General features: G+C 39.5%; 2 protein-coding genes across 5 annotated transcripts; one reads left to right on the top strand and one right to left on the bottom strand.

Moving 5' to 3' along the window:
- Window positions 1-269: 269 nt before the first annotated feature.
- OSTF1 (osteoclast stimulating factor 1) lies at window positions 270-17,283 on the bottom strand. Its single transcript, XM_061366039.1, has 10 exons — window positions 17,188-17,283; window positions 9,478-9,524; window positions 8,771-8,821; window positions 8,625-8,688; window positions 7,531-7,584; window positions 6,989-7,096; window positions 6,646-6,695; window positions 6,451-6,529; window positions 5,887-5,985; window positions 270-2,861 (listed from the first exon to the last, which is right to left on the bottom strand). The coding sequence occupies exons 1-10, from the start codon at window positions 17,219-17,221 to the stop codon at window positions 2,803-2,805; spliced, it is 645 nt and encodes a 214-aa protein (XP_061222023.1). The 5' UTR covers window positions 17,222-17,283; the 3' UTR covers window positions 270-2,802.
- On the top strand, window positions 13,174-27,262 carry NMRK1 (nicotinamide riboside kinase 1). 4 transcript variants are annotated; one of them, XM_061366040.1, is made up of 9 exons: window positions 13,174-13,339; window positions 19,974-20,030; window positions 20,500-20,590; window positions 21,216-21,264; window positions 22,358-22,529; window positions 22,607-22,678; window positions 24,559-24,665; window positions 25,535-25,624; window positions 26,012-27,262. In XM_061366040.1, the coding sequence occupies exons 2-9, from the start codon at window positions 20,002-20,004 to the stop codon at window positions 26,029-26,031; spliced, it is 630 nt and encodes a 209-aa protein (XP_061222024.1). In that variant the 5' UTR covers window positions 13,174-13,339; window positions 19,974-20,001; the 3' UTR covers window positions 26,032-27,262. The 4 variants fall into 4 exon arrangements, with proteins under 4 accessions (XP_061222024.1, XP_061222027.1, XP_061222025.1 ...); XM_061366043.1 differs by lacking the exon at window positions 13,174-13,339 and adding an exon at window positions 18,721-18,730; XM_061366041.1 differs by lacking the exon at window positions 13,174-13,339 and having other exon boundaries at window positions 19,981-20,030; window positions 22,330-22,529.

Below are 27,262 nucleotides of genomic sequence, written 5' to 3'. Positions count from 1 at the left end.
AAACCTGAAGGCAGCTGTGTTGGAAAGTCTTAAACTTACCTAAGTTAAATAAATTTATCCAAGATAAATTTAAGCGACACAAGCACTGGAGAAAAGTAGGAGAAGTGGGTCTGCAGAACTAGTAAGTCACTGTATCAGTCTTACTTCAGCTGTAATTCCCCCTAAATGTAAGACTTTGCTCTGGTGATTTTGCTTGGGTTTTTTTAGTCCTTTTTTTGTTGGTTTTGTTGTTTGGTTTTTTTTTGTTAATCAAAACTTAACTGCTCAAGTTAGGCAAAAAGAAATTTATTGCCTGAAAGTCTCACAGTGGTTTGTATTTCAGAAGATGAGTAGATGCATGAGGAAAAACAAAGTTGTGAAGGAAAAGCAAAAGAAGTAATTTTGGTCTCAAAACAAATTACAGCACAAGCTAGCTGCCTTGCAATGTAAATGTGCCTTCTTCAGGACTCTCCAGTAAAGACTTCACAGGCAATCTGTAGGCCCAGCTTGTGCTTCTGTCACCATTCTTCTCTTGCAGCACCTAGATCAGTCTGCAGAATAACACAGGGTCTTCCAGCAGCAGCTAATTTCACAGACATGAGTATAATGTTACACTTTTAAATCAAATGCTGCAATTAATTTGTAGGATGTTAAACCCACAGCAGCAGAAGACATCACATTAAGTTATTTCTGAATAAAAACTCTGCCTTCAAAGCTTGATAGATAAAATGGTGATTTGGGAAGAGCTATTCTTTCCATGTCCTGTCACACTGAAGATTTTTAATGCAAGAAAAAACTTACATAATAGATACATGAACCTTCTTGCTTCTCCAGCCTCTTACTACAGGTCTTTTTTTACTTGCACAGTTAAATTGCATCAGGTTAATCAACAGCATGAAGCACAACCTGTGGCTTGACAGTGGTAAAAATCTGAGCTAGTAAAAATAGCTGGCTGATAAAATGTAAAGCAGGACAATATCTGTCTATTACAAGTCACATACAACAACTGTTCTAATAAAAGCTAGAGACAAAAGCTTGGTGGCTTTGGTTTTTATTTTTTCCTCTCTAGGACCTTCAAGTTCATACAAAATAAAACATCACTGTTCAGCTGACCACAGTATCTCATAGGGCTAAAACATTTTTTCCATGGTTTTAACACTTAGACAATTCAGAATTATATTCGCAGGTGACTATTTGTGCAACACCTTCATCTTACGCAGTTCTGGTCAATTGAACAATGTGTTCTTTGGTAAATGCTCATTTAACAAGCCTTACCTGTACCTAGTCTTTCACAGGATAATAAAAATACAAAAATCTGGTTCAATGTATTTTTAAAAATGAGAGTGCTTTAGTCTTCTTTAATTTCTAAAATACCTAGTGTGATTTTTCACTTATCCCCAGTCTTGTACCAGAGCTTTTCATTTATCCCCGATCTAAGAACTTTTTTTTTTGCCTTTTTTAAATTTTTTTTTTCTTTTTTGTATCACAGACTGCTGTGTTGGACTGAATCTGTCAAAGTTGCTAACAGGAAAGTTAGCAACAAAAATTGAAAATCAGACTGCATCTCAAACACTTGCAACATTTTCTTAGTACCATTACAGCAAGGAAGTATCCCTTAGTATGGTGTAATATTTGGCTGCAGCTATTTGAGCAATCTGAAGGAAGTGCTTACTTTTTAACTCTTCAGGGAAGCTTAAAAGTGGCTCAATTTATTTTTTAGTCCTCTTTAATTCACAGGAAGAAGCCATACATTTTTTAAGTGATTATTCAATTTCAGGTATCTTTTCTAAAGATACCTGTGGTGTATTTAATATACATCTTCCCTCATTCCTTCAAACACACTTAAGCTGTGAGGTAATTTAGGGCAATATATAAGAACACTTTTAAAAATAAAAGCAAGAGATCAGTAAAAAAAACCAACAAAACATTAGGCAGGATAAATAGAAAAATATTCAGTCTTCCTCTTACTACAAATAGTTTCAGCATAATGCACTTTAAAAAGCAAAGTAATCACATCGCTAAGTCCAAAACTAAGAGCACTTTTCAAGCAAGCCTGACTTAAGCAAGCATTTCACCTGAGTATACATTTCAGGAATATGGGCCATAGCAATAGAGAAGACAACGAAAGCGTCCAGGGGCAGATTGTTCCATGTCATTCTACCCCTTACTTAGAGGGGTACAGGAAGGAATTGGGGCGGATTTACCAAAACAAAACAAAAACAACAAAAAAAGACCCCCAAACAAAACAAACAAACAAACAAAAAAAAATCAAACCTTGTCCTGGCTCCATGTGGGCAAAAGATGTCACTTTCTATAGCAGCGAGATGCCTGTCAACCAGTCATTCATGCCAGGCATGAATGCCACCTCAACCAGGTATTCAGGCCTATCAATTAGTACTGACTCTGTCAGTAATTATCTGCACAAAGGAACTGGTATCCAGGGAGATTTTGAGAAACATTAGCAACAGTGTCCTGCTATCCCAAAGAGACCTTTCAGTCTAAGGAGCGTACTTCAGGGACACAAGGCACTTGCTGGAAAGGCCTGAGATGAAACCTGTGAATTTAGAGGATGGTCCTCTGCCCATTCAACAATAAGGGTATGCCACACTTCCTCTGTAAGACAATTCCAAAGGCACTATGATTTAAAATGTGGCATCTTCTTGCACACATGAAGATTATTCCTTTGGAGAGCATGATTCCACCCTCTCATTTATATGCTATATTGGAAGACTGCAATACTCTAAGTTAGATATTTTTACAGTTGTAAAGATATGTTTTGGGAATGACATAGGCAATACAAGATATAGTTCTTTAGGCTGAAAGCTAATCGGAGTCTTCATCATCAAGGTATTCCTCCGCATTACTTAATGTTCGGACTGTACCTGGAAAGAAACAAAGTTCTCTCAGTACAGGATAAAATCATAAAAAGCTTCACATTTGCAATGCTTGCAAACCAGCACCTGAGAAAGCTGATTCCTCTATCATTTAGAATTGTTAGGGCTACACAGATGGGGCTGTATATCTGGATCTCAAAAGCAGGGCTAAGCCAATAATCACATCTATTTGTGACCTTCAAGAGCCATCTTCTGGCTCCTTGGAACCAGAGCTGGAACTCTTACATTCTATTTTCTGTACACGTTACCACTACATCACAAAGGAAAAGATTGGTGAGTTGGTGGAAGAATCCCTATGGTTTTATTCTGAGTGCTTAGCTGGTTGCCATTCTCTATTTAAAATAAAACACATTTCACTTGTTCTTTCTCCTGCTTTTTTTCTCACAAACATTTTTTCCCAAATAAATATTTCTTAGATCTACTTACGAGCTTTTGAAGGATATTAAGGAGAAAACAGGAGTGTTAATGTATATTCACCAGACGTGTGCACTGCCTGGAGAACTACATCAACCGTCAGGACTGTACAAAGATAAACAGTACGGGCTTTTTGTGACAGATAATTATTTGCCTACAGATTTTGAAATGTATGGGAACAGGAATATGGGTTATATATAACATGTATTATCTTATACTACTGAGAGCCAGGAACAACAATATTCTACTCAGTCACAGCTTTGCAATAACATATTACAATAAAGTATTAAAAATATCAGCTGCACACATAACAAGACTGACATAATTCACAGAAGTGATAATCATGTTATCCTAGGCTTCTGGAAGAGGAAAAAGAAGTAAATTTAAAACTGACCTGCTCAACTGCTTTGATAAAAGAAGCTTAAGAGAGTAATTTTTTTGTTTGTTTGTTTTTGAATGGGAGAAGCAGCAAAAAAAGGGAGGAAAGAGAAGAAACAAATTGTAGAGTGCTGTGCTAAAGGGCCATACTTCAAGAAAGGAGAAATCCCATTCTTCTGTGTAACAACTGTTCCCCCCATTCAGAAGCACAATCCTTTTGCATTCTGTGACAGGATTTTAACAACTTTTAATTCTTAGAATATACTTCTGCAAACATGACACTTGAATGTGTGTGTATACAAACAAACCATAAAACTTGAAATTTAAATGGAGACAAAGTAAACTTCCTTGGGTAAAACAAAATGTTTCACAGAATGACTATGATTGAAGCCATATCTAAACAGGAACAGATTTGAAACTGGGCACAGGAAGACTACTGATATAGGAACTAAATTTCTGGAAAACAGCAATTGTTTCACTCACAGATACTGGAAATACTGAAATACAGAATCAACACATACAGAAGAATGAAGTGAATAACTGAGAAAATGTAAAATACAAGAAAAAGATACAGACCAGTGGTGTCTCAGAGATTATAAAAGGCCAAATTAAGACAGAAAAACAAACAAGAAAGATAATACTAAAACTGCAGTTAGACTGAGAACATGGAACTCTTACCGAGGCATACAAGAAAAGATAGCATGTGAGAGTACCAGAGACTGGTAACAGATGAAGTTCCGGTTGGATATAAGGAAGAAGTTATTTACTGTGAGAGTGGCGAAGAGCTTGCCCAAAGAAATTGTAAATGCTTCATTCCTGGCAATGTTCAAGCCAGGCTGGACAAAGCCTTGAGCAAGATGGCCTAGTGTGCGGCATGCCTGCCCGTGGCAGGGGGCTGAAACTATATGATCTTAAGGTCCCTTTGAACTCTAACCATTCTATGAAGTAAGTAAGAATGATAAATCAGTCAGCCATGAAACAAAATTAATTTAGAGGGAGACAAGCAAATACACCAGAAGCTACCTAGCAGCAAAAAATTAAACATTAATAAAATTATTCTGGACATGAGAATACTCCTGTAGCAGGTGCCTACAGTTGACAAAGATGAAAAGTGCTTCAAAAGAATATTAACTAATATTAGAAAAAGAATATGTAAACAGAAGAAACTCTGCTCTTTGTTATCACTGTTTTCTTGAGTCAAAACTGAAGGAAATTTGTCAGGGTTTTCCGGGAAATCCAAATATTACCTCTGTCAAAAAAGCTGGATAGCATTTTTGCTGCAACTGCTCTTCTTGGCCTTCTAAAGCTGTGGTCATCTATTCTTATCATTTAATTCCCACCGCTAACCACCCACAAGTTAGCATCCCATCTGTTCTCCCTAACCCAGTGACAATACAGTTGCTAGACTGCATACCTCACTTACACAAGCTGTAACTCTGCCTGTGTTTTTAAGTAATTTCTCATTTCATGTGTAATTCACCTGCAGTTCCCACCCTAACTTCAGCCTCCTGAAAGCTACAGGTAACATTAATTATGCAGTACTGAACAATGCAGTCGTTGTTCAGGTTTTTAAAACAGACTCTTATCTTTTGGACACAGACACTGCGCTATTAGGAGAAATAAACTCAAGTGGGAGGAAGTGAGACTATTTTGATAAATACCTGAAAGCATTCTTCCTTTATTTCTCTACTAGGGAGTCACTTAGAAAGACACAAGAATGAGAAACTAAAAAAAAAATATGTATCAATAAGGAAATAAAAGAGGAGCATCCATTGGTCTTTGTTTGGCTTAGTCTGGAGGAATGGACAGGCGTAAGGGGGAACATACCACATTGTTTTGGTCTCATACCTTGTCCCTTGTGGTATGCTGCTTTTAAGGTAGTTTCCATCCTTACTTGCTTTCTGTCTCTTCACTCTGAAGAGTCTGTCTTCCATTTCCTCCCCTTCTATTATGGCTTCCACATCTTTGGAGCTCTTTTGCCTCTTGCTGACACAAGATGGCGTTTTGTATGGAGTCAGCCACACTGAATGTGGTAAACCACAGGTCTCTAGCATAGCTCCACTGAACTGGCACTCTCAAAGAGAACCCTTTCAAACACAACTTTCAGCCCATGTAGCTCCCAAGTGCATTTTACAGCTATCAGCATACCGATATTTGGTCAAAATACCAAGTGTCCCCTAAAAAGGAAAAGAATGTAACAGAATAACAAAACCTGAAATACCTGCACTCTGTTTCTTCTTAAGAAGGGAAGCACAAGTTGCATTGGTTGCCATGTCTAATGCCAGTTTCCTCTCATTGTTCTTCAGATCTGTTCTTGCCCCTTTAGAGTAGAAAGTTTTCATCATGAATAACTATCCCAGATATTTTTTTGGGCAATGGCATTACAGTATGTGTTTCAATAGCAAGGGTTGAACAGTAATGGACATGGGAATCTCATCTGTGTACTGCTCTAAAGTAAAATAAAAACTATGGATGCTCTTCCATAAGCTACAGTTGGCTAGGGAACTCGCTGGCTGCTTTCCCCTTCCAGGAAGCAGATGTCATTGCTGTTCTAGGGTTAAGTGCCTAACTTTATCTGCAAAGCAGGATGAGATTTATCTTGAGCAGGTGAGATGTCTATTCTCCAAACAGCTGCCACAATTTTCTGCAAGGATTACGAAGTCAGACAGGTAAGCTGGCTAGGGACCGTAGCTGGGTTACAGAAAAACACTTAAATACAGATTAATAAACATTCAGCAGTCTAGTCTGCCACACAGATTGTTGAAACCTTGGTGAAGATCTTTACCCTTTGCCAGCAGCATCTCTACAATATCTGCATAACCTTTCCATGCAGCAGCATGCAAAGCTGTGTCTCCCAATTTGTTCTGTGGAGTTAGAGGGAAAAGCAACAGGATTAAAATACAGAAAAAAAACCTTTCAGCTTGTATCAAGCATGACTAACATCACACTTCTACTGCAAGGGTCAGCTGGTTTAACCCACCTGTTGATTTAACTCCAGGTTTGCCTGGGTAAACAGAACATCCACTATATCTGCATAAAACAGGGTGGGAGGGGTGAACAAAAAAATTCAGCAGAAATAAAACAGACTTTTTTGCATTCACAGTCTAAATTCTGATTAAGATTCAAAGAAAGAGTGATCAAAACAGCTAATGAAAATCTGTAGGAGTCAGACTGCATTAAGCAAGCTTTAACCTTTCTTAGAATAAAAATTAGAATGACATTTAAAAAATCTTGGCTTTATTATTTAGCACTGCACTTTTAGCAAACAGACTAACAGGCAAATGAAGAAAACCAGGGAACATTTCAAAAAAATTCTCCAATACCTTTGTGGCCTCCATGGCATGCCCAGTACAGAGCTGTATTTCCAGCTTTGTCTAAGCCATTGACCCCAACTCGATTATCCAAACACTCTCTCAACCAGCTTAAGTTGCCTGAAAGACAAATTCAGTTTTGATGATTTTTTTTCCTCTTTGAAAAGTTAAGAGAACCATTAAAGGCACCCAGTTATTTCTGAAGGGTGTCAGTCCTTCTATGAACTTGTGAGGAAAAAAAGTGATTAGCAGCAACACTTATAATTCAAAAAACAATCAGTCCAAGTCACATCAAACCTTTCCTTCTGCTCCCAGACGACTATTAGATCCCTACATAGTTAAATAGATGGTACTAAACTCTTTCAGTGTGTATAAATCACAAAGTGGCAATTCTACCAGGCTGTGAATGAGTTCAGCTTCTAAAAGCTGCAAAACTGAATAGATAACTTGTTCAAAATACCACACAACCAGACAGGATAAATTAATTTTAAGTATATTATTATTTTGGTAGAAACAAACAAATCACCCTATAGCATTACGCAAATTACGCTTACCACGTTTGGCAGCTTCATGCAGTGGGTTATCAATAGACTCTGCTTGCTCTGCCACTGAAATGAGAAAAAAGAGAAATTTAACTACTTCTGAAACTGAACAGATATTGGGCACCTGTATGGAAATAAAACTTTTGATTTATTCCAGAAGATGTCTCCTACTGAAGAAGGGACAACATGAAGCAGCCACAATTACTAATGTATTAGCAGTTTGCAATCTATCGTGTAAAACTGCTACCCTGCCTACGTTTCCTAGGAGGACTTGGAAGAATTGTGCTGTGTGGTCTGTTCATAGGGCTTTTCAAAGTGGTTTTAGTTGAATCTGAAAAAGCATTTCTGTTCAGTTCAAACAGGTATGGAATATTTATTGTGTTGCAATGCCCAAGAAAATAATGTTTTCTGTGGCTGAATATAATCATTAAAAAGTAAAAAAAGCAAGCAGTCCCATTTCTGAAGGTGGGGAGAGGACGGATCAAAGAAGGTCTAGAGAACTACTCACAATCTGATTTAGCTTCCTGTCCATATGCAGTCCAGTTCATATCCATTAGTTAACAATCCAGTATTGATTATCTACCTCTGTAAGAGGCCACCTGACACTGTATTGGGCTTCCTGACCTCAAAGCTATTAAAGGATTGCCATTATCCATCCCTAGGTCTACTTAAAACAAATGCAATGTACAGACTGAAGGAATACAGCCAAGATACTGCTAATAAGAAGATCTTAAAAAATTTCAATACATTGATTTAGAATACCAAGAATAGAAGCCTCAGTTTCATGTGCCGTCTATAAAACCATCCTTTAGATCCAAGTGCTCTTCCCTTCAAAAATGAGAGCATCTGTTGTTGTTACCTGCACAAGCAAAAACATGAATACTTGAAACATTCAAGCTTTCTGCAGGCAATAAAAATACAAGACAGCTTGTCCAGGACTGATATACCGTGGGGACCTATACTGCAGATGTATTCTGAAATACCCTCGTAGAGGACTCTTAAATTCCAATACTGTGATCAATTTTTGAAAATCAGTGTATCGGTCATTTTTATTTGTGATTTCCTTTCATTGTGAATGACCTTGCAAATGGAAATACAGACATTACCATAGTTGCTTGGAATTAGTCCAGTTCTCCCTTTGCAAGTTCCTTTCCACCAGTTTGTATCACTCTGCAGAGAATAAGGAAAATATTTTAGAAGGGATACGCTGCATCTCAGAAGTATTCAGTCTTACTGGACGTCTGAGACTCACCATGTCTGAGATGTAGATAATATCTCCTTCTTCAAAGTACAGTTCATCTGGCTTAGAAAGAAAAAAAGGAAACAAAAACTTGAATGTGCGTACTTAGGTAAAACAAATACCTTGATAAAGCAGAGTACACTCAGCTCTCCTTTCAAAAGAACAAAAACTCAAGTTCTCCAGCAATTAGTCAGTCCTGATAGTCTTTCATATTGTAGTTTGAATTGCCTACAGCTCACTTTTCAGATCTGTGACCTTCCTAATAACTAAAGGAAAAGATTGTGGTCTTTCCAACAGAGCACTGTGCAAGAAAATCAGTGAAATACATCTTGTGTTTGTTAACTTCATACCCTTTCTAGCTGTGCTCAGTTCACAAAATCTTTTCGTTCTCAAATTATCTTTGTTGTCTTTGGAAGAAAAGCAAAAAATCATGTATATTGCTGATCTTAGATTACAGGTAACTTATACTAGAGAAGAAAGCATGCTGCTTTTAAAAAGAGCTGTACTTAAAAAAGGAGAGTGATGATTAATCAGCCAGATTTATTCACATAATATTCACATAATATTCACACCAGCAAAAAGGTTTTTTCATTGAAAACATAATACAGCAAATCTAATAACCCATATCTAATAAAACCCTAGCAGAACTGAAAAAAAATATTGTTACAGACAAGATTAAAATTACGCTTCTCAAAACAGTTAAATCTAGATGCACTTACCGTTCTGGGCTCAAATGTATACAGGGCCCTGAAGACTTTAACCTGCCCTAAAAAGGAAACAAACAAAATCAATATCAGTATCATACCTTCTAAACATAGCATACACATACAGCCCTCAAATCCAAGTAAATTCCTTAAAGCTGCCTGCTGAACAAATTTGTGTAATGCCTCTGAAAATTATTATCATGATGAAAAGACTCACCCCAGCAGCACAGGTTCTAAAAGAAATGGGCCGACTGATCAGCTAAACATAAGCTGCTTCTTGTCAAGGAACAAGGACTTCACACTCACTATGCAGGTCAACTGAAGCGTTACAATCAATTTCTGAGGCAAAGTGTAGTTTTAGTCACATTCACACACCCACACTCATATATGTTGCATAGATTTCTATTAATAATTTCAGATTTGTCAAGTGATGCAGAATTAAGAATAAAGAAATATAACAATGACCAATGTCTGCAACATATTGTCACACTTGTAATCGTTACAGATCAGGAAAATAATGCAGTAGCACAGAAATCACTGCGTTTAAGAAAAATTATGAATGCCAACATCAAGGCATAACTACTATGCAAAACATTTCTGTAGTTTTGTGTCTCATTCTTTTTGGGGGCTAAGTGTACGTAAAACTATAACCATAAAATGAATCCGTGTAAATATTTTAGATTGCCAAATGTGTATGATTTTGCTTAAGATCTGTAACTCTATCCCATCGTCTTGCCAGAGCTTATTTTTTAATAACACCATGAAATTTCAGTTTGGTTTTACTAGTCTCTCTCTCTGCAGCCATTTCCTAGACATAAAAGGTCCAACACTCTCAGACTCTGCCTCAGAAACTAAACACCTGTACTGTGGCAACAGCCAAAAAAAGGATGAAACTTCTGATCTGTCTGTTATCCATACAGAAATGATGAACCAAGGACATACCTCTTAGATCTAAGAGCTTCACAATGAAATGTGTGAACTGAAGCTGGGAAGAAGTAAAAACAAAGAAACAGACAAGGGAAAGACATGACAAAACAGGATGGGTGATGCAAGAGCACTATCCCTTCTCCTTGGCTTTCTTACATGGGTGACAGATAAACACAAGATAGAACTGCACTCTGACAACTCTGGCGACTTTAACCATCACAAACCAATTTTCAAGGTTTTATGTACGTAAAAGGAGGAAATGGACAACAAGAGGGAAGAGTAAGATACATTAAAAGGGGAAATGAGAAGATGGCAGAAGACAGGGAAAAGCAACAAATACAGATTTGTGTACGTCATAGTGTTTCCTGTAATAATGTACTGCATCTGTGTCAACAGGTTTTCTAAAGCTATCACACCCTGAGGAAAAAAAGAATGGAAACACTGACACTGATGAAAGTATTGCTGACGTGTTGTTTAAACAAAAGGCAATTGGGGAGGGGGGGAGGGGGATGGTGTTTGGTGGTGGTTTTTTGTTGGTTTTTTTTTTAATTCTCCACAACTGAAACAGAGAGTTACTTCCCAAAATGTCAAGCTGTGGTGTCACACACAGCACAACTCATTCTAAAACATTTTCCTGTCATGAAATGCAAAGGTTTTAATCTACAGAACTGCAGGTCTAATTAACTGTAATTTTACGGCACCTTACATGGGAGTAAAACAGTACCCACACTACTGGAACCAATCTTTTAAATATTTCTTCATAAACAGATATTAAACCTGGCTATGTTGCTGCATTTAAGAGCTAATAACAACAGGACGCTGGCATGGCAGTTATTTGTGCCAAATTCTAATAAAATAAAAAAATAAACAGCCTAGAAAATTTAAAATAACAAAATGCAAGGATGCAAAGGGTACATTAAACTTGAGTCCCAGGCCTGAAAATGCTGTTAAATTGTATTTTACTAGGCATATGAGTACCTGTAATCACTTGAAGTACTTTTATCTACTAATGCCCATCCCTCAGCACGCAGACAGACTTGGAGCTTGTACTGGCAGGTGTCCTTTGGAATAAGCAAAAAGTCTGACATCACCTGGTGACTTCCTGTGCTCACCCTTACAGCTTTGCTATGAACTACATCGTAGGATTCATGTAGAATAGAGAAATAATACATTAGCACTGACTGGAACTTATCAAAGTTGACTAACTGCAACTCCCCCCAAGTACTTCTAAAGGAAAAATAAAGTAGAACACAAAAGATACAAGTACCTTTTTAAGAGTTCAAGGCACCAGGCAAACATTAAATGACCTAATTCTCAGCATGAGTAAAGAGGGGATTATTCCTTTTAAAAACAAAGCAAATAAGGAACAGTGTTCCACATTAAAGCTTTTCCTAAGCACAAGGACAAATTTAAATGTTTTTTCTTTTCAATCACATACTTTAGCCACAATGCTATATTTTCCCTTCTCAGAGAATCTGCATTAAAAATCTGCAAAACAACTGACAAATAAAAAAAACTAACTTGTTACACATACCAATCAGATACAAATATTCTTAGCATACAAACTCCCCCAGACACAATTTGACAAACCCTCCCTCAGCAATACAATGAGGTAAAGGAGTCAAACCAATGGTTCTCTGTAACCAGCAACGAAAACCTAATGTTTTATCAGGTTGGGCTGACCTTATGCCCTTCGAATTATTTTGGATAACTTCTGCTATACACTTCTGCTTTTGTGAGGAAAGGAAACTGGCAACTCAGATTTCTGACATGACCTCTCAGCTAAGTGCATAAAAGTAAAGAAACTGAGCTGATAAACAGTAACAATAATTTATATACGCAACTTCTCAACTGAAACAAGATCATTGCTGTGCTCATAATACAAAGTAATAAAATGACCATTTTCTGAAAATACTAGAAGCTTTAGAAAGGGGTAGGGGAGAAGAAAAACAGATCCATCTCTGGACAGCATTACATTTAAGCGAAGGTGAACTCCCAGCACCAAACAGCAGGGAAGATAATTTCATTACCCATCAATTTCTATCACTTCTTCAACCAAAAAAAAATAAACAGTACTTGGTACAAGAACCATTTACTTTAGTTAAGAAAGTAAGCATGTCAGTAAGCCAATACTGACAGGTGCTATCAAAGCTTGGACCCAGTGGACCAACAGCAGTCTTGGTTAGTATTTCATATCCTGCTTCCCCTACAGACAAAATGAAATCTCACTGATGCAAACAGGCTTCTACAAATCAGATACTGATCATGATGCAGCATCTTCCATAGCTGTATTTAGAGTAAGCAGGTCTAGACTACTATGAAAATCAGAATAATTAACTTACTTTACAAAAGCAGATTGGGTATCACTAAGCACTATCAGTGCCTGTAATACAGAGACAGGGATAACCTCTATGCTCTAGAAAAATCAGAAGTGGCCATGGTCACCCATTGATAAATTGGGAAACCTCAAGTCTGTCAACTCGTATAAAGGTCCAAGCTAATTCGGTGCTGTCATCAGCTATCTTCCTCCTTGCTCCCGTAAGACTGCACAGAAGCAGTAGGGAATCTGGTCCTCTCTCTAGCACCAACCTGATTGAAAACAACTAATTTGAATCTGCACATGTAACAGACCAAAAAGTTAAAATATTTAAGATTTAGAATATGGGGTAGAAAAAGAACAGTTTAGATTTCCAGGGTCTCTGCTGCTTTTAGAGGCTTCTCCCAGAACCTGTGTAACTGGGAGTATGAATTCTTATACAGGTTCAGATGAATTTCTCTGAAGGAAGTGAGAGGCATCTTCTGCCTGACCTCACAGAAAGTGTGGTGGCAAAAGGACAGCATGCTGGTTTTCTCAATGCTGGCCTAAGCATCTGCAAAAGAAGTATACAACCTGGCAGTGTACACCAACATTTTGAAGATACAATCTTTTTGTCAAGTCACACTATCAGAGGTAAGCTGCAGATCAGAATAACTTCTGATATGCTGGCATAGTTTGCTTTAGCATCATGTTATGATCTGCACATCTCTTAGGAGACATGCAATTTTATTAGAACGACATTATAGCCAGACTGATTTTTTTTTTCTTCTGAGGAACTTGAAAATAAGGTGCTTCACATCCAGACTTTCAAGCAGAAATAAAACTAGCAGAAATATGTTTTACAAGGACGCAGCTTGTAGCTTTGCTTTTTGTAAAGACAGAGTACAATCAGCATTCTAGGACTGTACCAACTGAGAAAAAAGTGGAGTTCCCACTATTTAGTGAACCATCTACTTCTAAGTAGTGCTTGTTAGAAAAGGGGAAGTGAACAGTGAACACAGGGCATACAAATTAGAGGGAAGGAAGGGGGGGATGGTGTATTAAACAAACAAAAAAAGGTAGGAATCTGTTTAGGGACATGGTGAAAAGAATGCAAAGGGTAGACTGGTGCCAGTGTAGATGATAAACTGGGGTAGCCCAGGAACAATTATGACTGCATCATTCAGTATCTGGAGTGGAAGAAGCAAATAGCATTTGTTTACAGAAAATCAGAACGAAGGTCAACAGACCTACTTAAAGGGAGTAACCCTTTACACTACCTATGTTATATTTCCTCCTGCCTCCCTTCCTCTCAACTGGCATTAATTCAAAACTGATTACCTCAAAGACTGGTCTTTCTCCATAAAATGTAAATGTTGTGTGGACTCTAGGCCATGATCAACAAACCTTACTCTATCTGGATGATACAAAATTAAGTAAGGTTTCTTTAAAACATTAATATACCACTTTCATCTCCCCCAAAGCAGTTGCTGCCCACTGTGTAAAACTAATGAAAAATATGAGACAGAAAACATTGTTCAAGGAGACGAACAGCAGAAGCCAATATAGCTTGTCAAGTTCAAAGTAAGTAACTTTTGTAAACAGGATTAGCATCTAACACACAATGTTTAAGTCAATGAACTCTTCAGAGAAAGAACAATGCAGTCTGAGACACCAAGAGAATTCTTGAAAGACAGAGGGGCAACCCTCCTGTTGCATAACGCTGACAGAGAAGAAAGTCTTTGTTATTTTCAACTCCCACTCCACTCTTTTGTATGTTCAGTAGCAAGTCTAAATAGAAAATACAGCTAGAAAAGTAACAATGCAAAGGCCTAGTAGAAAAGCAAAGCTAGGCACTTTTTTTTTTAACAAGTCTCAAAAAAATAAAAATACTAGAAATTAAAAGCTTTTTAAAGCCTCTAAAAGTAATCATGATCCATTAATCAAGGGCTAACCACAGACCCCAAAATACTAGCTCACATGTTGACAAACATGTCAGATGGTTGTCCAAAACATATTGATGTCAAAACCACTCTCTGTAACTGAAATCCTAATGTGCTGTGCATGCCACAGGATTAATAGAGGAGCCTTCTGTCAGATCAAATGCTCTCATGTACTGATGAAAACCACACTTATTGCCAGTTAGTTTTCCTCTCTCTGCATCTCTTTCCCCTGCCCCCATTTTTAAAGCACTGTCCAGCCATTGAACACTGAGGTCCAAGACCCCTGTGATGTACAGTGAACATCTGATGCTGTACAAAGGATGATTATTTATTTTACTTAACATTATCACTTCCCTGACACATCTCCTTCCATCTCTACCTAGCCTACACTTTGCCCCGCCCACGAACACAAAGGAAAGATAGCAACCTTTTCTACAGCTCTTCTTGAACTGTAACAATTCAGCAGCAAGGCAAGCAGGTTCGCTGTTCCCTGACCCAAGTTATAGCCCAGTTTATAGACTGGACAACTGATAACAGTCAGTGAAGACTAATCAACACAGCTTGGCCAAATGCACTATGCCATTCCACCAACTGCAGTCTAAAAGCCACCAAGGGACAGCATTACACTGTGGTAGCAACTATTTCAGCACAAGCAATTCCTGTATTTATTTTTCTTTAATCAGGACAGTTTAATGCCTATAACCCTGAGAGATTCAATGACAGTACCACACGCATCACTGACATTATAGACAGAATAAAGCCAGACATGTAACTACAGAAACATTCTGCAGTATGCTAGGAGACAGTCCATCCTTGAAAATGGGGGGGGGGGGGGGGAAGGGGAAGCAACAGTTTGCAAAACTTTTTCTCTTCAAAAATTAGGGGTTTGACAAAATTAATCTTACTGCTCTGAAAGCCACTACCAAGAGTTTTATTCTCTCCCTCTGCCTTCTTCAGCTATTTATTTCCACCCATTTCCTTTTGCTGTGTCAAACAGTCATGCAGTAAACCAGCTCAGCAAGTTCATTAAGACATAAAAATAACGTAACATAAGAAGGCAGAGCCCTGATCCAACTTGCCGTATCACTAAATGGAATGGAAAGGGAATAGCAGGGTATGAAGTGGGTAGGGAACTTTTTCTTTTGATGGCAGCCTGCATTTTATCAGATCAAGCCTATCACAAAACAGCACTCCAGCAACATAGTACTAGACCTAACACATCTGCGTTAGTGTAACAGCTCTTGCAGGTTAAGTAGGGCTAAAGCCTTTAACTCTGTAAGAATCCTACATTAAAACTGACTAATCTTTCTACAAATCAGAAAACTGAATTACCAACTTCACTGGGAAAATCTGTCCTTTTTACATATTTGGCTGTTAAGAGCAACACCACACCCCTTCAGAAACCCACAGATTTCCTCAGTACCAGCTTTCTGTGAGAGTCCGCAACAGCAATGCTTCCTCTACTGACTTTCTAATTTCAAGTAAGCTCTTTTCAGAAAGATCTTAGCAAACTGCAGGACAGACAAAATTCTTCCATGGACGAAATTCTACATTCAGAAAGCTTTGAAAGATTTTCCTTCCCTGTATTGTTCAAGGCTGATGGTCAAAACTGGGTTTGCACTTACTTGGCTTCAAATTAAAAACTTGTTTTATTAATTGTCTAGTTAAAATACTCAATTATATTATGTATTTAATTATTTCTAAAAACCCACCAGTATTTCAAATATCACTCTAAGTGCAAAAAATATTGAAATTCAGATGTATTTAGGGATCAGTAATCATAGTTTGGAAAACACCAACTAACTTTTCAGTAAATTTACCTAGAAAGGGCGGAGGAGCAAAGAACTTATGTATCAGTAACTAAATGTACCAGAAAGGGCGACAAGCACACTAACGCCAGTTAAACGTCAAAGGACACACTGCGCGTTTGGCTGCAGGGAATACTACAGTGGGAAGCAGTCGGATGCCGCGTTAGAAGAACATAGGTATCATGCGACTATGTTATAAAACCGCTTTTATGTGTCAACATACTGCTAACCCACGCAATCGCTGGGCAAACGCCGGAGTATTTCAACCCGTTTCTTAACAGGCTAGAGGGTTTCCTTTGCATCCTAGCCTACACCAGCTTCCCCTCGGCAGCCCAGTGCCCGAGCACGGAGGGCCGGGCCGTGCGCCCACGGGGCAGCCAGGGCGAGCCATGGGCAGCCTGTCCCCGGACGCCGGTTCTGGCTGAGGCTCACTCTCGAAACTTCTTCCGAGCCAGAGCAGGCGCGGGACACCACCCAGACCCGCGGTCGGGGCAGTTCCACAGCCCCTTCCAGGCGGAGCCGCTGGAGACAGGGCGGCGGAAGCGGCTGCCTCCCCTACCCGTGCAGCGCAAGGGTGGCTGGGCGGGAAATGAGAAGGGCAGGCGGACAGCCCCGCTCCCCACTCCCTGCTCTAATAGCTCAGACCCGACCCCCAGACCGTACACGTGTCAGCGGGCAGCGGGCTACTCCTCACCGACTGCGCGCGGCCCGTGAGCCCGAAGGCGGAAGGGCCGCCGGGGCCCTTCTTTACCTGGCTTGGCAGGTTTAGGTGGCGGCTTAGACATGGCTGGAGTCGGCCGGTGTGCAGACGAGGCAGTGGTAGTGGTCTGCCTTCAGCTGGAGTAACCCTCTCGGCTGCCGAACCAGCGCGCGGAGGGACGCAGGAAGGAAGGGCGAGGGGAGTGGCGGAACGAGGGAAGCTGGGGCTACAGGCAGCGCCCCCCCGTGGCGGCTGCGGAAGTTCCGCTGGCCCCAGGCGAGGACCCAGCCAATCACCGCGCACGCCGAGGCCCCGTCCCCCGAAGGGCAGGAGGAGGCTGCCAATGGGGCGGGGCAGGGGGGGGCTGCGTGAAGCGGAGGGGTTCGCTCTCGGGGGTCGGTTGGCGGCGGCGAGGACTCAGGAGAGCGGGCGAGTATCTGCATTGTGTGTGTGTGTGTGTGTGTGTGTGTGTGTGTGTGTGTGTGTGTGTGTGTGTGAGTCAGTGAGTGTGTCAGTGTGTGTGTGAGTCAGTGAGTGTGTCAGTGTGTCAGTGACCCGTGACTCGGCGGCGGTGGGTTGTGAGCTGCGCCGTGCGCGGCGTGTGACAGCGGCCTCGTGCCGCGGGTAGCTCCGTGATGGGGCATTGGAGGGAAAGCGCCTGGGCCGGGGCGGTTGCCTCGGTGCTGTCCCGGTGTCTGTGAGCAGCGGCTAAAGTACGTCTGCCACAGAGACGCTGAGGTGCTGGGAGCTGTGGGTACCCCCGCCTCGTGTCCCGGCGGTGGGGTTCGGTGTCCGGGATACTTCCACCCGGCTGTGGCGGGGCCTGGGAGGAAGCATACCTCGGCTGTCACCGCGTGCTGCAGCTCCATCGCGCTGTTGGAAAAACTTAGGGTGGAAGCGGTACCTTGTTGGGGTTAGCACGGGTTTATGTCCTGTTTAAAGATGCTAAACCGAGACCAGGTAGTTTAGGAGTTCAGTGTTACAACATTGGTGAGCAATCTGTCGTTGCAATTGGTGCTCCACGTTATTCTGGGGGAGAAAGAGCTCTGGTGGGCTTTTTCATGCTGGGTTTTGGGTTGTTTTTTTTTTTTTTGCCTGAAGCTGGCAAAAAGTCTGCTTTCGTACAGACAGTGACATAAATTAGAGTCCAAAGCTCAGCATGTGTGTCCAGATGTTGTTTAGTTTGTTACATAGCATTTATTTGTGGGACAAAGGCTAATCCTCTGGCACACAAACCTTACTGGCGATCTTTAGTTCTTTATTTTTCTATGGACTGAGTATCACTGCTTCCTTAGAAAAGATCATGCGTTTGCAGTCTCCAGATAGATAGCAAATACCACAAACATGCAATGCATTGTTGAACTTGACAATGACAGTGCTTTTAGAAAACCCTTGCTTGCTAACTTACAAACTTGCCAGTGCCAACTACTACAGGTACTCAGAGGAACATTATCACACTGGTGATGACTTGGGCTAGTCAGTACGTCTTTTTATTTTATTTTAACAAAAAAAAAAATCTTAAACATGAAAATACCACATCACAGACCTGAGAAACAGCTGAACTTTCAATTGTTGCACCAAATGCAAACTCTGTGTCTGAAGCTTACCCTCACAGAAATAGTGTGGTTTTACTTTCAAACTGATGCCTTAAATACAGATACTGGCTTGCTGGGGAGGGGAAATAGTAATTTTCAGTCTTAGGTGTCATAGGCTTTACCTCCTTAAGCATGACCTAGGAGGACAGACCAGGTGAAAACCGGGGTTTTTGCATGTGGTTAAATAGTTAATGGGTTTATGCTCGTGGAAAACAATGATTGACAGACTGGTTTGACAAACTCTGTAGACTAGTGCTGCTGCCAAGAGAAGCATCCCCGTTACTGCCTGTCTTTCTGCTGCACCATACCTTTACAGGCACAGTTAAATGGATGGTAAACTGGAATTTGCGCTGCTGAAAACTAACATTCTTCCCTTCCCTCCTCTTTTGCAGAACTGTTTTTCAGCTGGACTAGTTTTCCAGTGTAGTTCACTATGGACTGTTCAAACACCAACCGCAGAAGAAAGTTCTGAGAAGAGTCAGGGAAAGGCAGGGTTGTGTCTTCTGGCAGGTCTGACCACTGAAGGTGGTCAGCCAGCCACAGCCCCAGGGTTGGTTACTTGGCAGCAACAGGGGTATGGGTAAACAAATGTAACTGTTTCCAGGGTTTCAGTCTTTGCTCTTTTTTGAAGATGATCAAGTGCTATTTAGTCCGTCTCAGTGCTAAGTCAGTTAAAATGGCCAAAGTGCCTTTACAGTAGCTGTAATGACTCCAGATTATTCTGTGGTGGAGCAGAAGGGAAGCACTTGTATGACTGGCGCCGCTAAGTCTCACGACGCAATGGTGAATTCTCACGCTAAGACAAGGTTCATAAAAGACTCCTTGAGCATACTCTTTGTTATAACTCTCAATGAAATTTTTAAAACGTCTTGCTCAGCATGTCACTTCTTTCTTTTTTAAGATTTTTGCTTGTTTTGCCACCACAGCTTCTATTTACCCAATCTTTTTTATACCATTATTGCTTGATCTAGTGATTGCTTTTCTTGAGGGATCTTGTGGTATTCATGTTGACAGAACTGAGTCTCAGAGTTCCCCCCAAATGGTTAATATATTAAGGCAAATTTGTGATGCGGCGTGAATGTTGCAGGTTTTTTTTTGGTCAGCATTAGAACAAGCAGTTGTTCTGGCTTTAGCCTTGCAAAAAGAAAAAAAAAGTTTTATCTGTAATTGATGTTTCTTAATACAATAGCTGCTTTCATTGTTGCTGAATTAACAGTTTTCCCTGGCTACTATTTTTGATAGTGAAAAGCAAGAACTGAGGAGAAAAACCATGAAGGTATTGGTTATTGGCCTTGGAGGGTGAGTATTAGCAATTAAATTTCCTCTGCAACTAAAGACTGGTCTTCCTTTCAGAATGAAATGATGTAATTTCTATTTCTGAATGAATGGGGGTTGGAACTAGATGATCTTAAGGTACTTTCCAAACCTAATTATTCTATGATTCTGTGTTTTTTTAAAGTAGATTACAAATACAACATGTAATGGTCTCAGCTTATAACATGTAACCCTCAAAAAAGAAGTTAAATGTTGTCTCTGAGATCTCAGGTACCACCTTTCCCTAACCTCTTTCCTGGCACTGCTAGATTTACTGTTGAATCTTTTCAGAGCTAGCAAGTATTTAATGGGAATAAACATTTTTGGGGGGTAGGAGGTAAGGAGGAGGATTGCTTCTTTGTGTCTAACTCTACATAAATATGTGTATTAGCATGTACATATGTTTAAAATATTGATTTTTATCTTGATGCATTTTTCCTGTTTTCTAACTCAGTGTAACAAATGGGGGGAAAACAACACTGGCAGAAAAGCTTAAGAAAATGCTTCCCAATTGTGATGTAATCTGTCAAGATGACTTCTTTAAGGTAACTGTATTGATGGAAAGACCTGATAGGTAAAAGTAGGCTTGCGTAGGCTTTAGTGTAACTTCTGTTTTCAGTTCTCCTAGTGATAAACTTTTAAAATTGATGCTGCTTAAAATAATGTTAACTTCATGAGAAATAAAATGAGCACTGGGGTAACTGAACTTACAGTAGCAAGAACCACTGAATATACTCAGCAAAAAGAAGTCCGTTGTCGTCTTTGATCTTTTTCAAGATACTTTGTGCTAATGAAGTTAACGAAATTTTGTTAACTCTACACCAGTATAGCAATCAGTAGTTCTTTGTCTCTAAAATCAAAACAGAAGGACAACTTTTGCATTGACGTTGGAGTTGTTTGTTAAGGATAGTGAAGGAACTCTTACTTCTGAAGTAAAGCTCTAATGAACTTCTCAGGTATGATTGGGAGAATTTGTTGTTCCAGATTAAACAATATTTTTGTGTTTGTATTCTATTTTAACAGTTTTATACAACATTTTAATTTTGAAGATAAATTTAATCACTTGGATACAGAAGTGTATAACCCCCATGTTTGTAACTGAAGAGTATGTATCTGTGACAGTGGTCATAAAAGCAGCCTTGAAAATACTCCTTTTTTTTGCTTCTTCAGCCAGAGTCTGAAGTAGAAACAGATGAACGTGGATTTAAGCTATATGATGGTCAGTAACTTTGATGCATTGCTTTAAATGTTGTACTGAAATTCTCTTATGCTGAGCTTCAGCACTTCTTACTGTCCACTGAGTGTCTTTCATTGTCTTACTCCAAATCAGTCAAAACTTGGATCTGATTCTGACACCACTATTTCGTGTCAGATCACACATAGAGACCAGATGAAGTTCATGGTTAATGCTGGCTCAATGTGCCAATTTAATTTTATAAACTTCTAGATTCAGATTCACTTTAGGCTAATGCTTTGGTTCAGGTCGTATCTAGTTGTGAAAATTTGCTTATTGGCTAATCTCTGCTGATACTTGGTGGTCACAAAATGTATTACTCAGAATATTGGCCAGACCCTTAAATTGTATCTGTAAACTGACTCTTTCTCAGCTATGCAGTCTTTAGCTCAGTTTCTAGACTTCCTGAAATTGGAATGTGAAACTGGAGAGTTAAGTTGGACATTCAGTTTCAACTATGTAGCTTTAATGCTGCTCTTAAAACATCCTCTAAAATGTGTTTGCTCTTCTGTTACCCAAAAGCTGCCTTCTCTATACCTTTCAGTACTTACTCAGTATGTTCTTACATGTCTACAGAAGAAAACAGGTGCTACATTGTGCTGTTTTGCATTCTTCCAATTCATCCATCCATCCCCACCTTCCAAATACTTGCACCCAATAAAAACTCAAAGCAAAAAGTTTTGAGCTCCTGCTCCCTTCACCTGTGTCAGTGACAATTGCCAGAAGGGTACAGGTCTCAGGGTAAGTTTTTTAAGAAGTTTTGTGGAATATGGGAACAGTCCCTTCTGTTTCTGTTGTCAGGGGAAAGGCTGTGAAATGTGTTCACACACCTTCTGGTGCTACAAAACTCAGAGAGACCACCAAAAATACCCCAGTCCTGGGGACAGCTTTAGTTTCAGGGTATCATCAGTTGCAAACATGGAACTACTCATATGTGTGAGAGATATCTGGGGTTAATCCTGTTCCCTTTCATTTAGATTTGTATGTACATTATTTGATTTTTACCAATTAACCTAGGTTTTGAGGGCTTTTTAATTCTCGTTTTTTTAGGGATGCCTAACTTTCTGTTTCCATCTAGTACTTGATGCCCTTTATATGGATGAAATGGTGAAAAGTATTCGCAATTGGATGAAAAGCCCAGCAAGCTCAGGTGTTGTGACAGAAGAGCCACAAAATACATGTGACAATCTGAAAAATACAGATGTTGTTTATATTTTGATTGTTGAAGGCTTTCTGCTATACAATTATGAGTAAGCAGTAATACATAACCTGGTATATTAAAGCCACATTAAAAAGGAAGAGGGAACTAAACATGTTATTATCTTAGGCCACTTAATGAACTGTGGAATAGAAGATATTTTTTGACCCTTCCTTATGAAGAGTGCAAAAGGAGAAGGAGGTAAGGTTGCTGCTCATGGAGGGTCACTGCGCCCCCTAACCTGGACTGCTTCTTTTATACTGGTTTTATTTTGGTTCTTGCAAAATGTAAGCTATTAAGTTCATCTGTCCTTTTTGATTCACAGGGAAGACTGTGTGGGTATTTAACCAACATTAACAAAAGCATGCTGAAATGGGGGAGGGGTTGTTTTGGTTTATGGCTTGGTTTGGGGCTTTTTATTATCATTATGATTCATTTATTTATATTAGAGCACAGAGATATTAAAATGTTTTAGAAACACTATAAAAACAAATTGTCCAAATAAATGATCTTAAATTATTTAGATTACTGGCTGCATATTGGAGTGAAACCATGTTTAAAATGAGAAACAGTTTAAAAAATACTAAGCAGTCTTATCTTTGGTTGACTACACCACATGAAGATTATTGCTAAAGTAGCAATATTCATGTGCGGGTTTAGTGTATACTTTGTTTAGACTGTGCACTAGTTGCACCTTGTTCTCTTACTTAGATTATTGAGCCAATGTCTGAATTGCCTACAAATCTGGTGCAATACTGTGTGCTTGGAGCAATAGATGTGCACAGTCAGAATCTGCTGGCTGAGTGAAGAAATCTGCTGCAGAGGATTTGGTTGATTCCACTTTGTTGGTTTCTCATTAGACTCACCTTTAAGCACTTTAGTGTCCAGGCTGGATGATGGATGTGACTAGGCAAAACCCCTAGTTATTTAAAACTTGGAAATCTGTATACTGAATATTAAACAAACAAACAAACAAAACCCCCAAAAAGTAATTTGGTTTGGTAACCATGCACTTGGCATTAACTATGCCAAGTGCAAGGTCCTACACCTGGGTCGGAGCAATCCCAGGCACAGCTACAGGTTGGGCAAAGAAGAGATTCAGAGCCACCCTGCAGAGAAGGACTTGGGGGTGTTGGTCTATGAGAAGAACACGAGCCAGCTTCAGTGTGCACTCACAGCCCAGAAAGCCAACCGTATCCTGGGCTGCCTCAAAAGGAGCATGACCAGCAGGTCAAAGGAGGTGATCCTGCCCCTCTGCTCAGCTCTCGTGAGACCTCACTTGGCGTATTGTGTGCAGTTCTGGTGTCCTCAACATAAAAAGGACATGGAACTGTTGGAACAAGTCCAGAGGAGGGCCACGAGGATGATCAGGGGATGGAGCACCTCCTGTATGAAGACAGACTGAGAAAGTTGGGGCTGCTCAGCCTGGAGAAGAGAAGGCTGTGTGGAGACCTCATAGCAGCCTTCCAGTATCTGAAGGGGGCCTATAGGGATGCTGGGCAGGGACTCTTCATTAGGGATTGTAGTGATAGGAGAAGGGGTAATGGGTTAAAACCTAAACAGGGGAAGTTTTGATTGGATATAAGGAAGAAGTTCTTTACTGTAAGGGTGGTGAGGCACTGGAATGGGTTGCTCAGGGAAGCTGCGAATGCTCCATCCCTGGCGGTGTTCAAGGCCAGGTTGGACAGAGCCTTGGGTGACATGGTTTAGCATGAGGTGTCCCTGCCCATGGCAGGGGAGTTGGAACTAGATGATCTTAAGGTCCTTTCCAACCCTAATGATTGTATGATTCTATGTAACACTTTCAGTACAGCTTAAGTTACTTTTTCAATTAAACAAAACCCCAGACCCACAACTTTTACCTTATCTTAAATGTAACTTGATTGGCCGAAATAGGTAAATTAGCAAGAGTCTATATCACAGATTATATTAAAACAAAGGAGCCTCCTTTGCTCCGATATTCATACTGCCTGCCAGTCTTTTTTTTTTATTTTTATTTTGGATAGATGCTGTTATTAAATCAGCTGACACTAGGGGGAAATGTAAAACTTGTATGGAAAAGCAAATATATTTTTGTGTAGCACCAGAGTCTATCAGCCAGCAGATACACCGGGTTACTTCGATGGACACGTGTGGCCTATGTATCTGAAATATAAAAGTGAATTGGAAGAGAATGCAAGTAACATTGGTATGGTATCCCTAATTTTAAACTTAGAAAATGCTAAGTGTGGCGCTTACACAATTACACAGTTATCGTTGGGCTGTGGGGTTGTTTTTTTTTGAATGGGAGAAAGCGGTCTTTGTGGCACTTGCACAGTAGGTTTGGGTCTTTTGCTGGTTTATTTTTTTAGTATATGGGAGTTGGATTTTTTTAATAATGAAAGTGATGAAGTTAAAAAAATACAAAGCTTCTGGTTACTAAATCCATTTAACAAGCTATTGTTTTAAATGGCACATTTGTATGGTGTATGTAATAAGCTAGCACATATGTGTGGCTAAATAGGAAGCTTCTGAGATGACAGCAGATGCACTGTCAGGGTTCTTCAGATCATAACTGAAATCCTGGTTAAGTCACGTAAGACACTTCCTAGTGTCTTATGTATGACTGTGCACTGCAGTCACCAGTCTTGCATGTGAAGTTTCAAAGCTGGGCCAGCTGATGAGGCACCGCCAAGAGCTTGTGTAATGTTCACAGCTATACAGCTCTTGGACTACCCACTGGGAGAATTCAAGTGGCTGCTTCATCAGCACACACATCTTAACTGTACAGTGAGAACGGGAACTGTGATGCCTTTCCTTGACTTGCTGAAACCCTAAAGCTGAGGAATAACCTGAGGTCTTTGACTGCATAGGAACCCTTACTCTACTGTCCTAATGTTATTACCATTTTTTAACTTCTAAAACAAGTTTGTGAATGAAGGAAAGGGAGGTACTGTTCTTGGGGTTTATTTTGTCATCTCTTCTGATGGCATACACAGGAATACCAAAACCTCTGACAATTGCTATTAAAAAATAACTGGCACAGAACTCATGAAAACTTTCTTTCCTCTTTCTTAGTTTATTTGGATGGCACAAAATCCCAAGAAGAGCTTTTATCCAGTTTGTATAATGATATAATACAGGAATTAAAAAAGCTGAGGGAAGAAAGTAAGTAATGTTACTGGAAATTGAATGTGCTTATTCCATTCCAAGTTAACAAGAAGCTAATCCTTTTATATGAAAATACTGCAAGGATTATGTAGATCTATATCCCCTTATGTATCACACACAGTGCTTATACATGTTTGCCCATTACTTTAAGTCATCATAAGCTATAACTTTTTAAGTTCCCTGAAAGCAGATGTTCTGAAATAATAGGTGGATCCAGTGCTATCTAATGACAAAATATTAAAAAAAGGGGGTGAAGTGAAGGAATATGGGGCAAAGCATTAGTGAAAACAGGTGTGTTGTTGGTATTAGTTTCTAATATACAGTGATGTCACGTGCAAACTGAGAAATGACGCTACAGGTTAAATTATGGTTTTTATCTTTTAGATCAGCAGGTCACAGTATGATAACAGAAAGCTTGGGTTCCGTCTGATGCGAATTGAAAGCCCCAAGACTGTCATACTTGGCAAGCCAACCAACTGAGCAGATACTAATGTTATGTGTATAATACTCATTTGGAGAATACAGTGGATTTGTAGTGATTACTGAGTCTGTAAGCCTCAGGTATTGTTGAGTAATATCAACACTGCATTATTATTCAGAATTTCTTTAATCAGTCATGCTTTGGCTGACCTTTGTGTACATTTTAAAGAATATAAACATATTTTTGTATACAAAACTAAACTAGAAAGATGGAGTTCTTTTGGATTAATAAGCCTATTTGAGCATGGATCGATACAATTTTAAATGTTCATATACAAAGGACAGTGATTAATTTTATGAGCTTCTAATCACCGATAAGCATGGTTAGATGAACTGGTTGTATGTTGTGGCAACAATAAGTTGAAGATGGTATGAAGTGTTACGCTGCTTATTCAGTAACAGAAGCTGTTACTGAATATATAACTGAACTTACTTGCTAAACACCTCTGGTGTTTCTCAAGTAATTTATATGTTGTTTGTTGCTTTGAGCAGTTAGGAGTGGATATTTAAAAAAATCCAAACAAACCTGAAGAGAAGTCAGGTTGTTGGGAAAAGATGGGGTGAGCAATATGGAGGACAGAATACAGATGCATCGCTAATGACATTAAGTACATATATTGTGTGAAAATCAAGGACTGGGGCGGCCAGGCTACTACAATAAATGTGTGTATCAGGGAGGAGGAAGATGGAAGAAATAATTCTGGTTAATAGACATAGCTCAGATTGAGATTACAATAACAAATGTATTCAGAAAGCAGCTATGTGAAATGTATATTGAAGCTTTTTTGTAGAATTTGTATATTTAGATAAAATAGAAAACTGGAAAGTTTAATCATTTATGGTGGCTGAGTAATTTATGAATTCTTACATTTTCTTTGAAAACTTGCCAGCTAGAATAGAAATCAAGCTACAGACATGAAAAGCAAAGGGTGGGCTATATGTATATATATGGGCTATATACTGTGTGTCAGCTGAACTGATCAGTGATTGAAATGCAATGCTTTATTGTCAACATTATTAAGGGTCCTAAACCTGTATATATCAAGAGTTTGTTAAAAGAGTAGAGCTGTGTGAGGCTTGTGCTTCAGACAAAGTGCTTCCAAGAACTATTTTGTATTATAATTTTGCAGTAAAAATACTTCAAGATGGATTTGA

Source organism: Neopsephotus bourkii, unplaced genomic scaffold, assembly GCF_033783945.1.
Source record: "Neopsephotus bourkii isolate Nb327-2 ecotype Australia unplaced genomic scaffold, CSIRO-AGI_Nbou_v1 NB_1293, whole genome shotgun sequence".
Classification (NCBI taxonomy): domain Eukaryota; kingdom Metazoa; phylum Chordata; class Aves; order Psittaciformes; family Psittacidae; genus Neopsephotus; species Neopsephotus bourkii.
Note: the sequence above shows the minus strand (reverse complement) of the source record. Positions and strands in the feature narration are given on the sequence as shown.

Coding starts and splice junctions, on each gene's coding strand:
- OSTF1 (XM_061366039.1), bottom strand. CDS start 17,221: ATGTCTAAGCCGCCACCTAAACCTGCCAAGCCAG. Junction 6,696..6,988: donor ATGCCATGGAGGCCACAAAG/GTATTGGAGAAT, acceptor TGTTTTATGCAG/ATATAGTGGATGTTCTGTTT. Junction 5,986..6,450: donor AGAGATGCTGCTGGCAAAGG/GTAAAGATCTTC, acceptor TCTACTCTAAAG/GGGCAAGAACAGATCTGAAG.
- NMRK1 (XM_061366040.1), top strand. CDS start 20,002: ATGAAGGTATTGGTTATTGGCCTTGGAGG. Junction 24,666..25,534: donor AGAGAATGCAAGTAACATTG/GTATGGTATCCC, acceptor CCTCTTTCTTAG/TTTATTTGGATGGCACAAAA. Junction 25,625..26,011: donor AAAAAAGCTGAGGGAAGAAA/GTAAGTAATGTT, acceptor TTTATCTTTTAG/ATCAGCAGGTCACAGTATGA.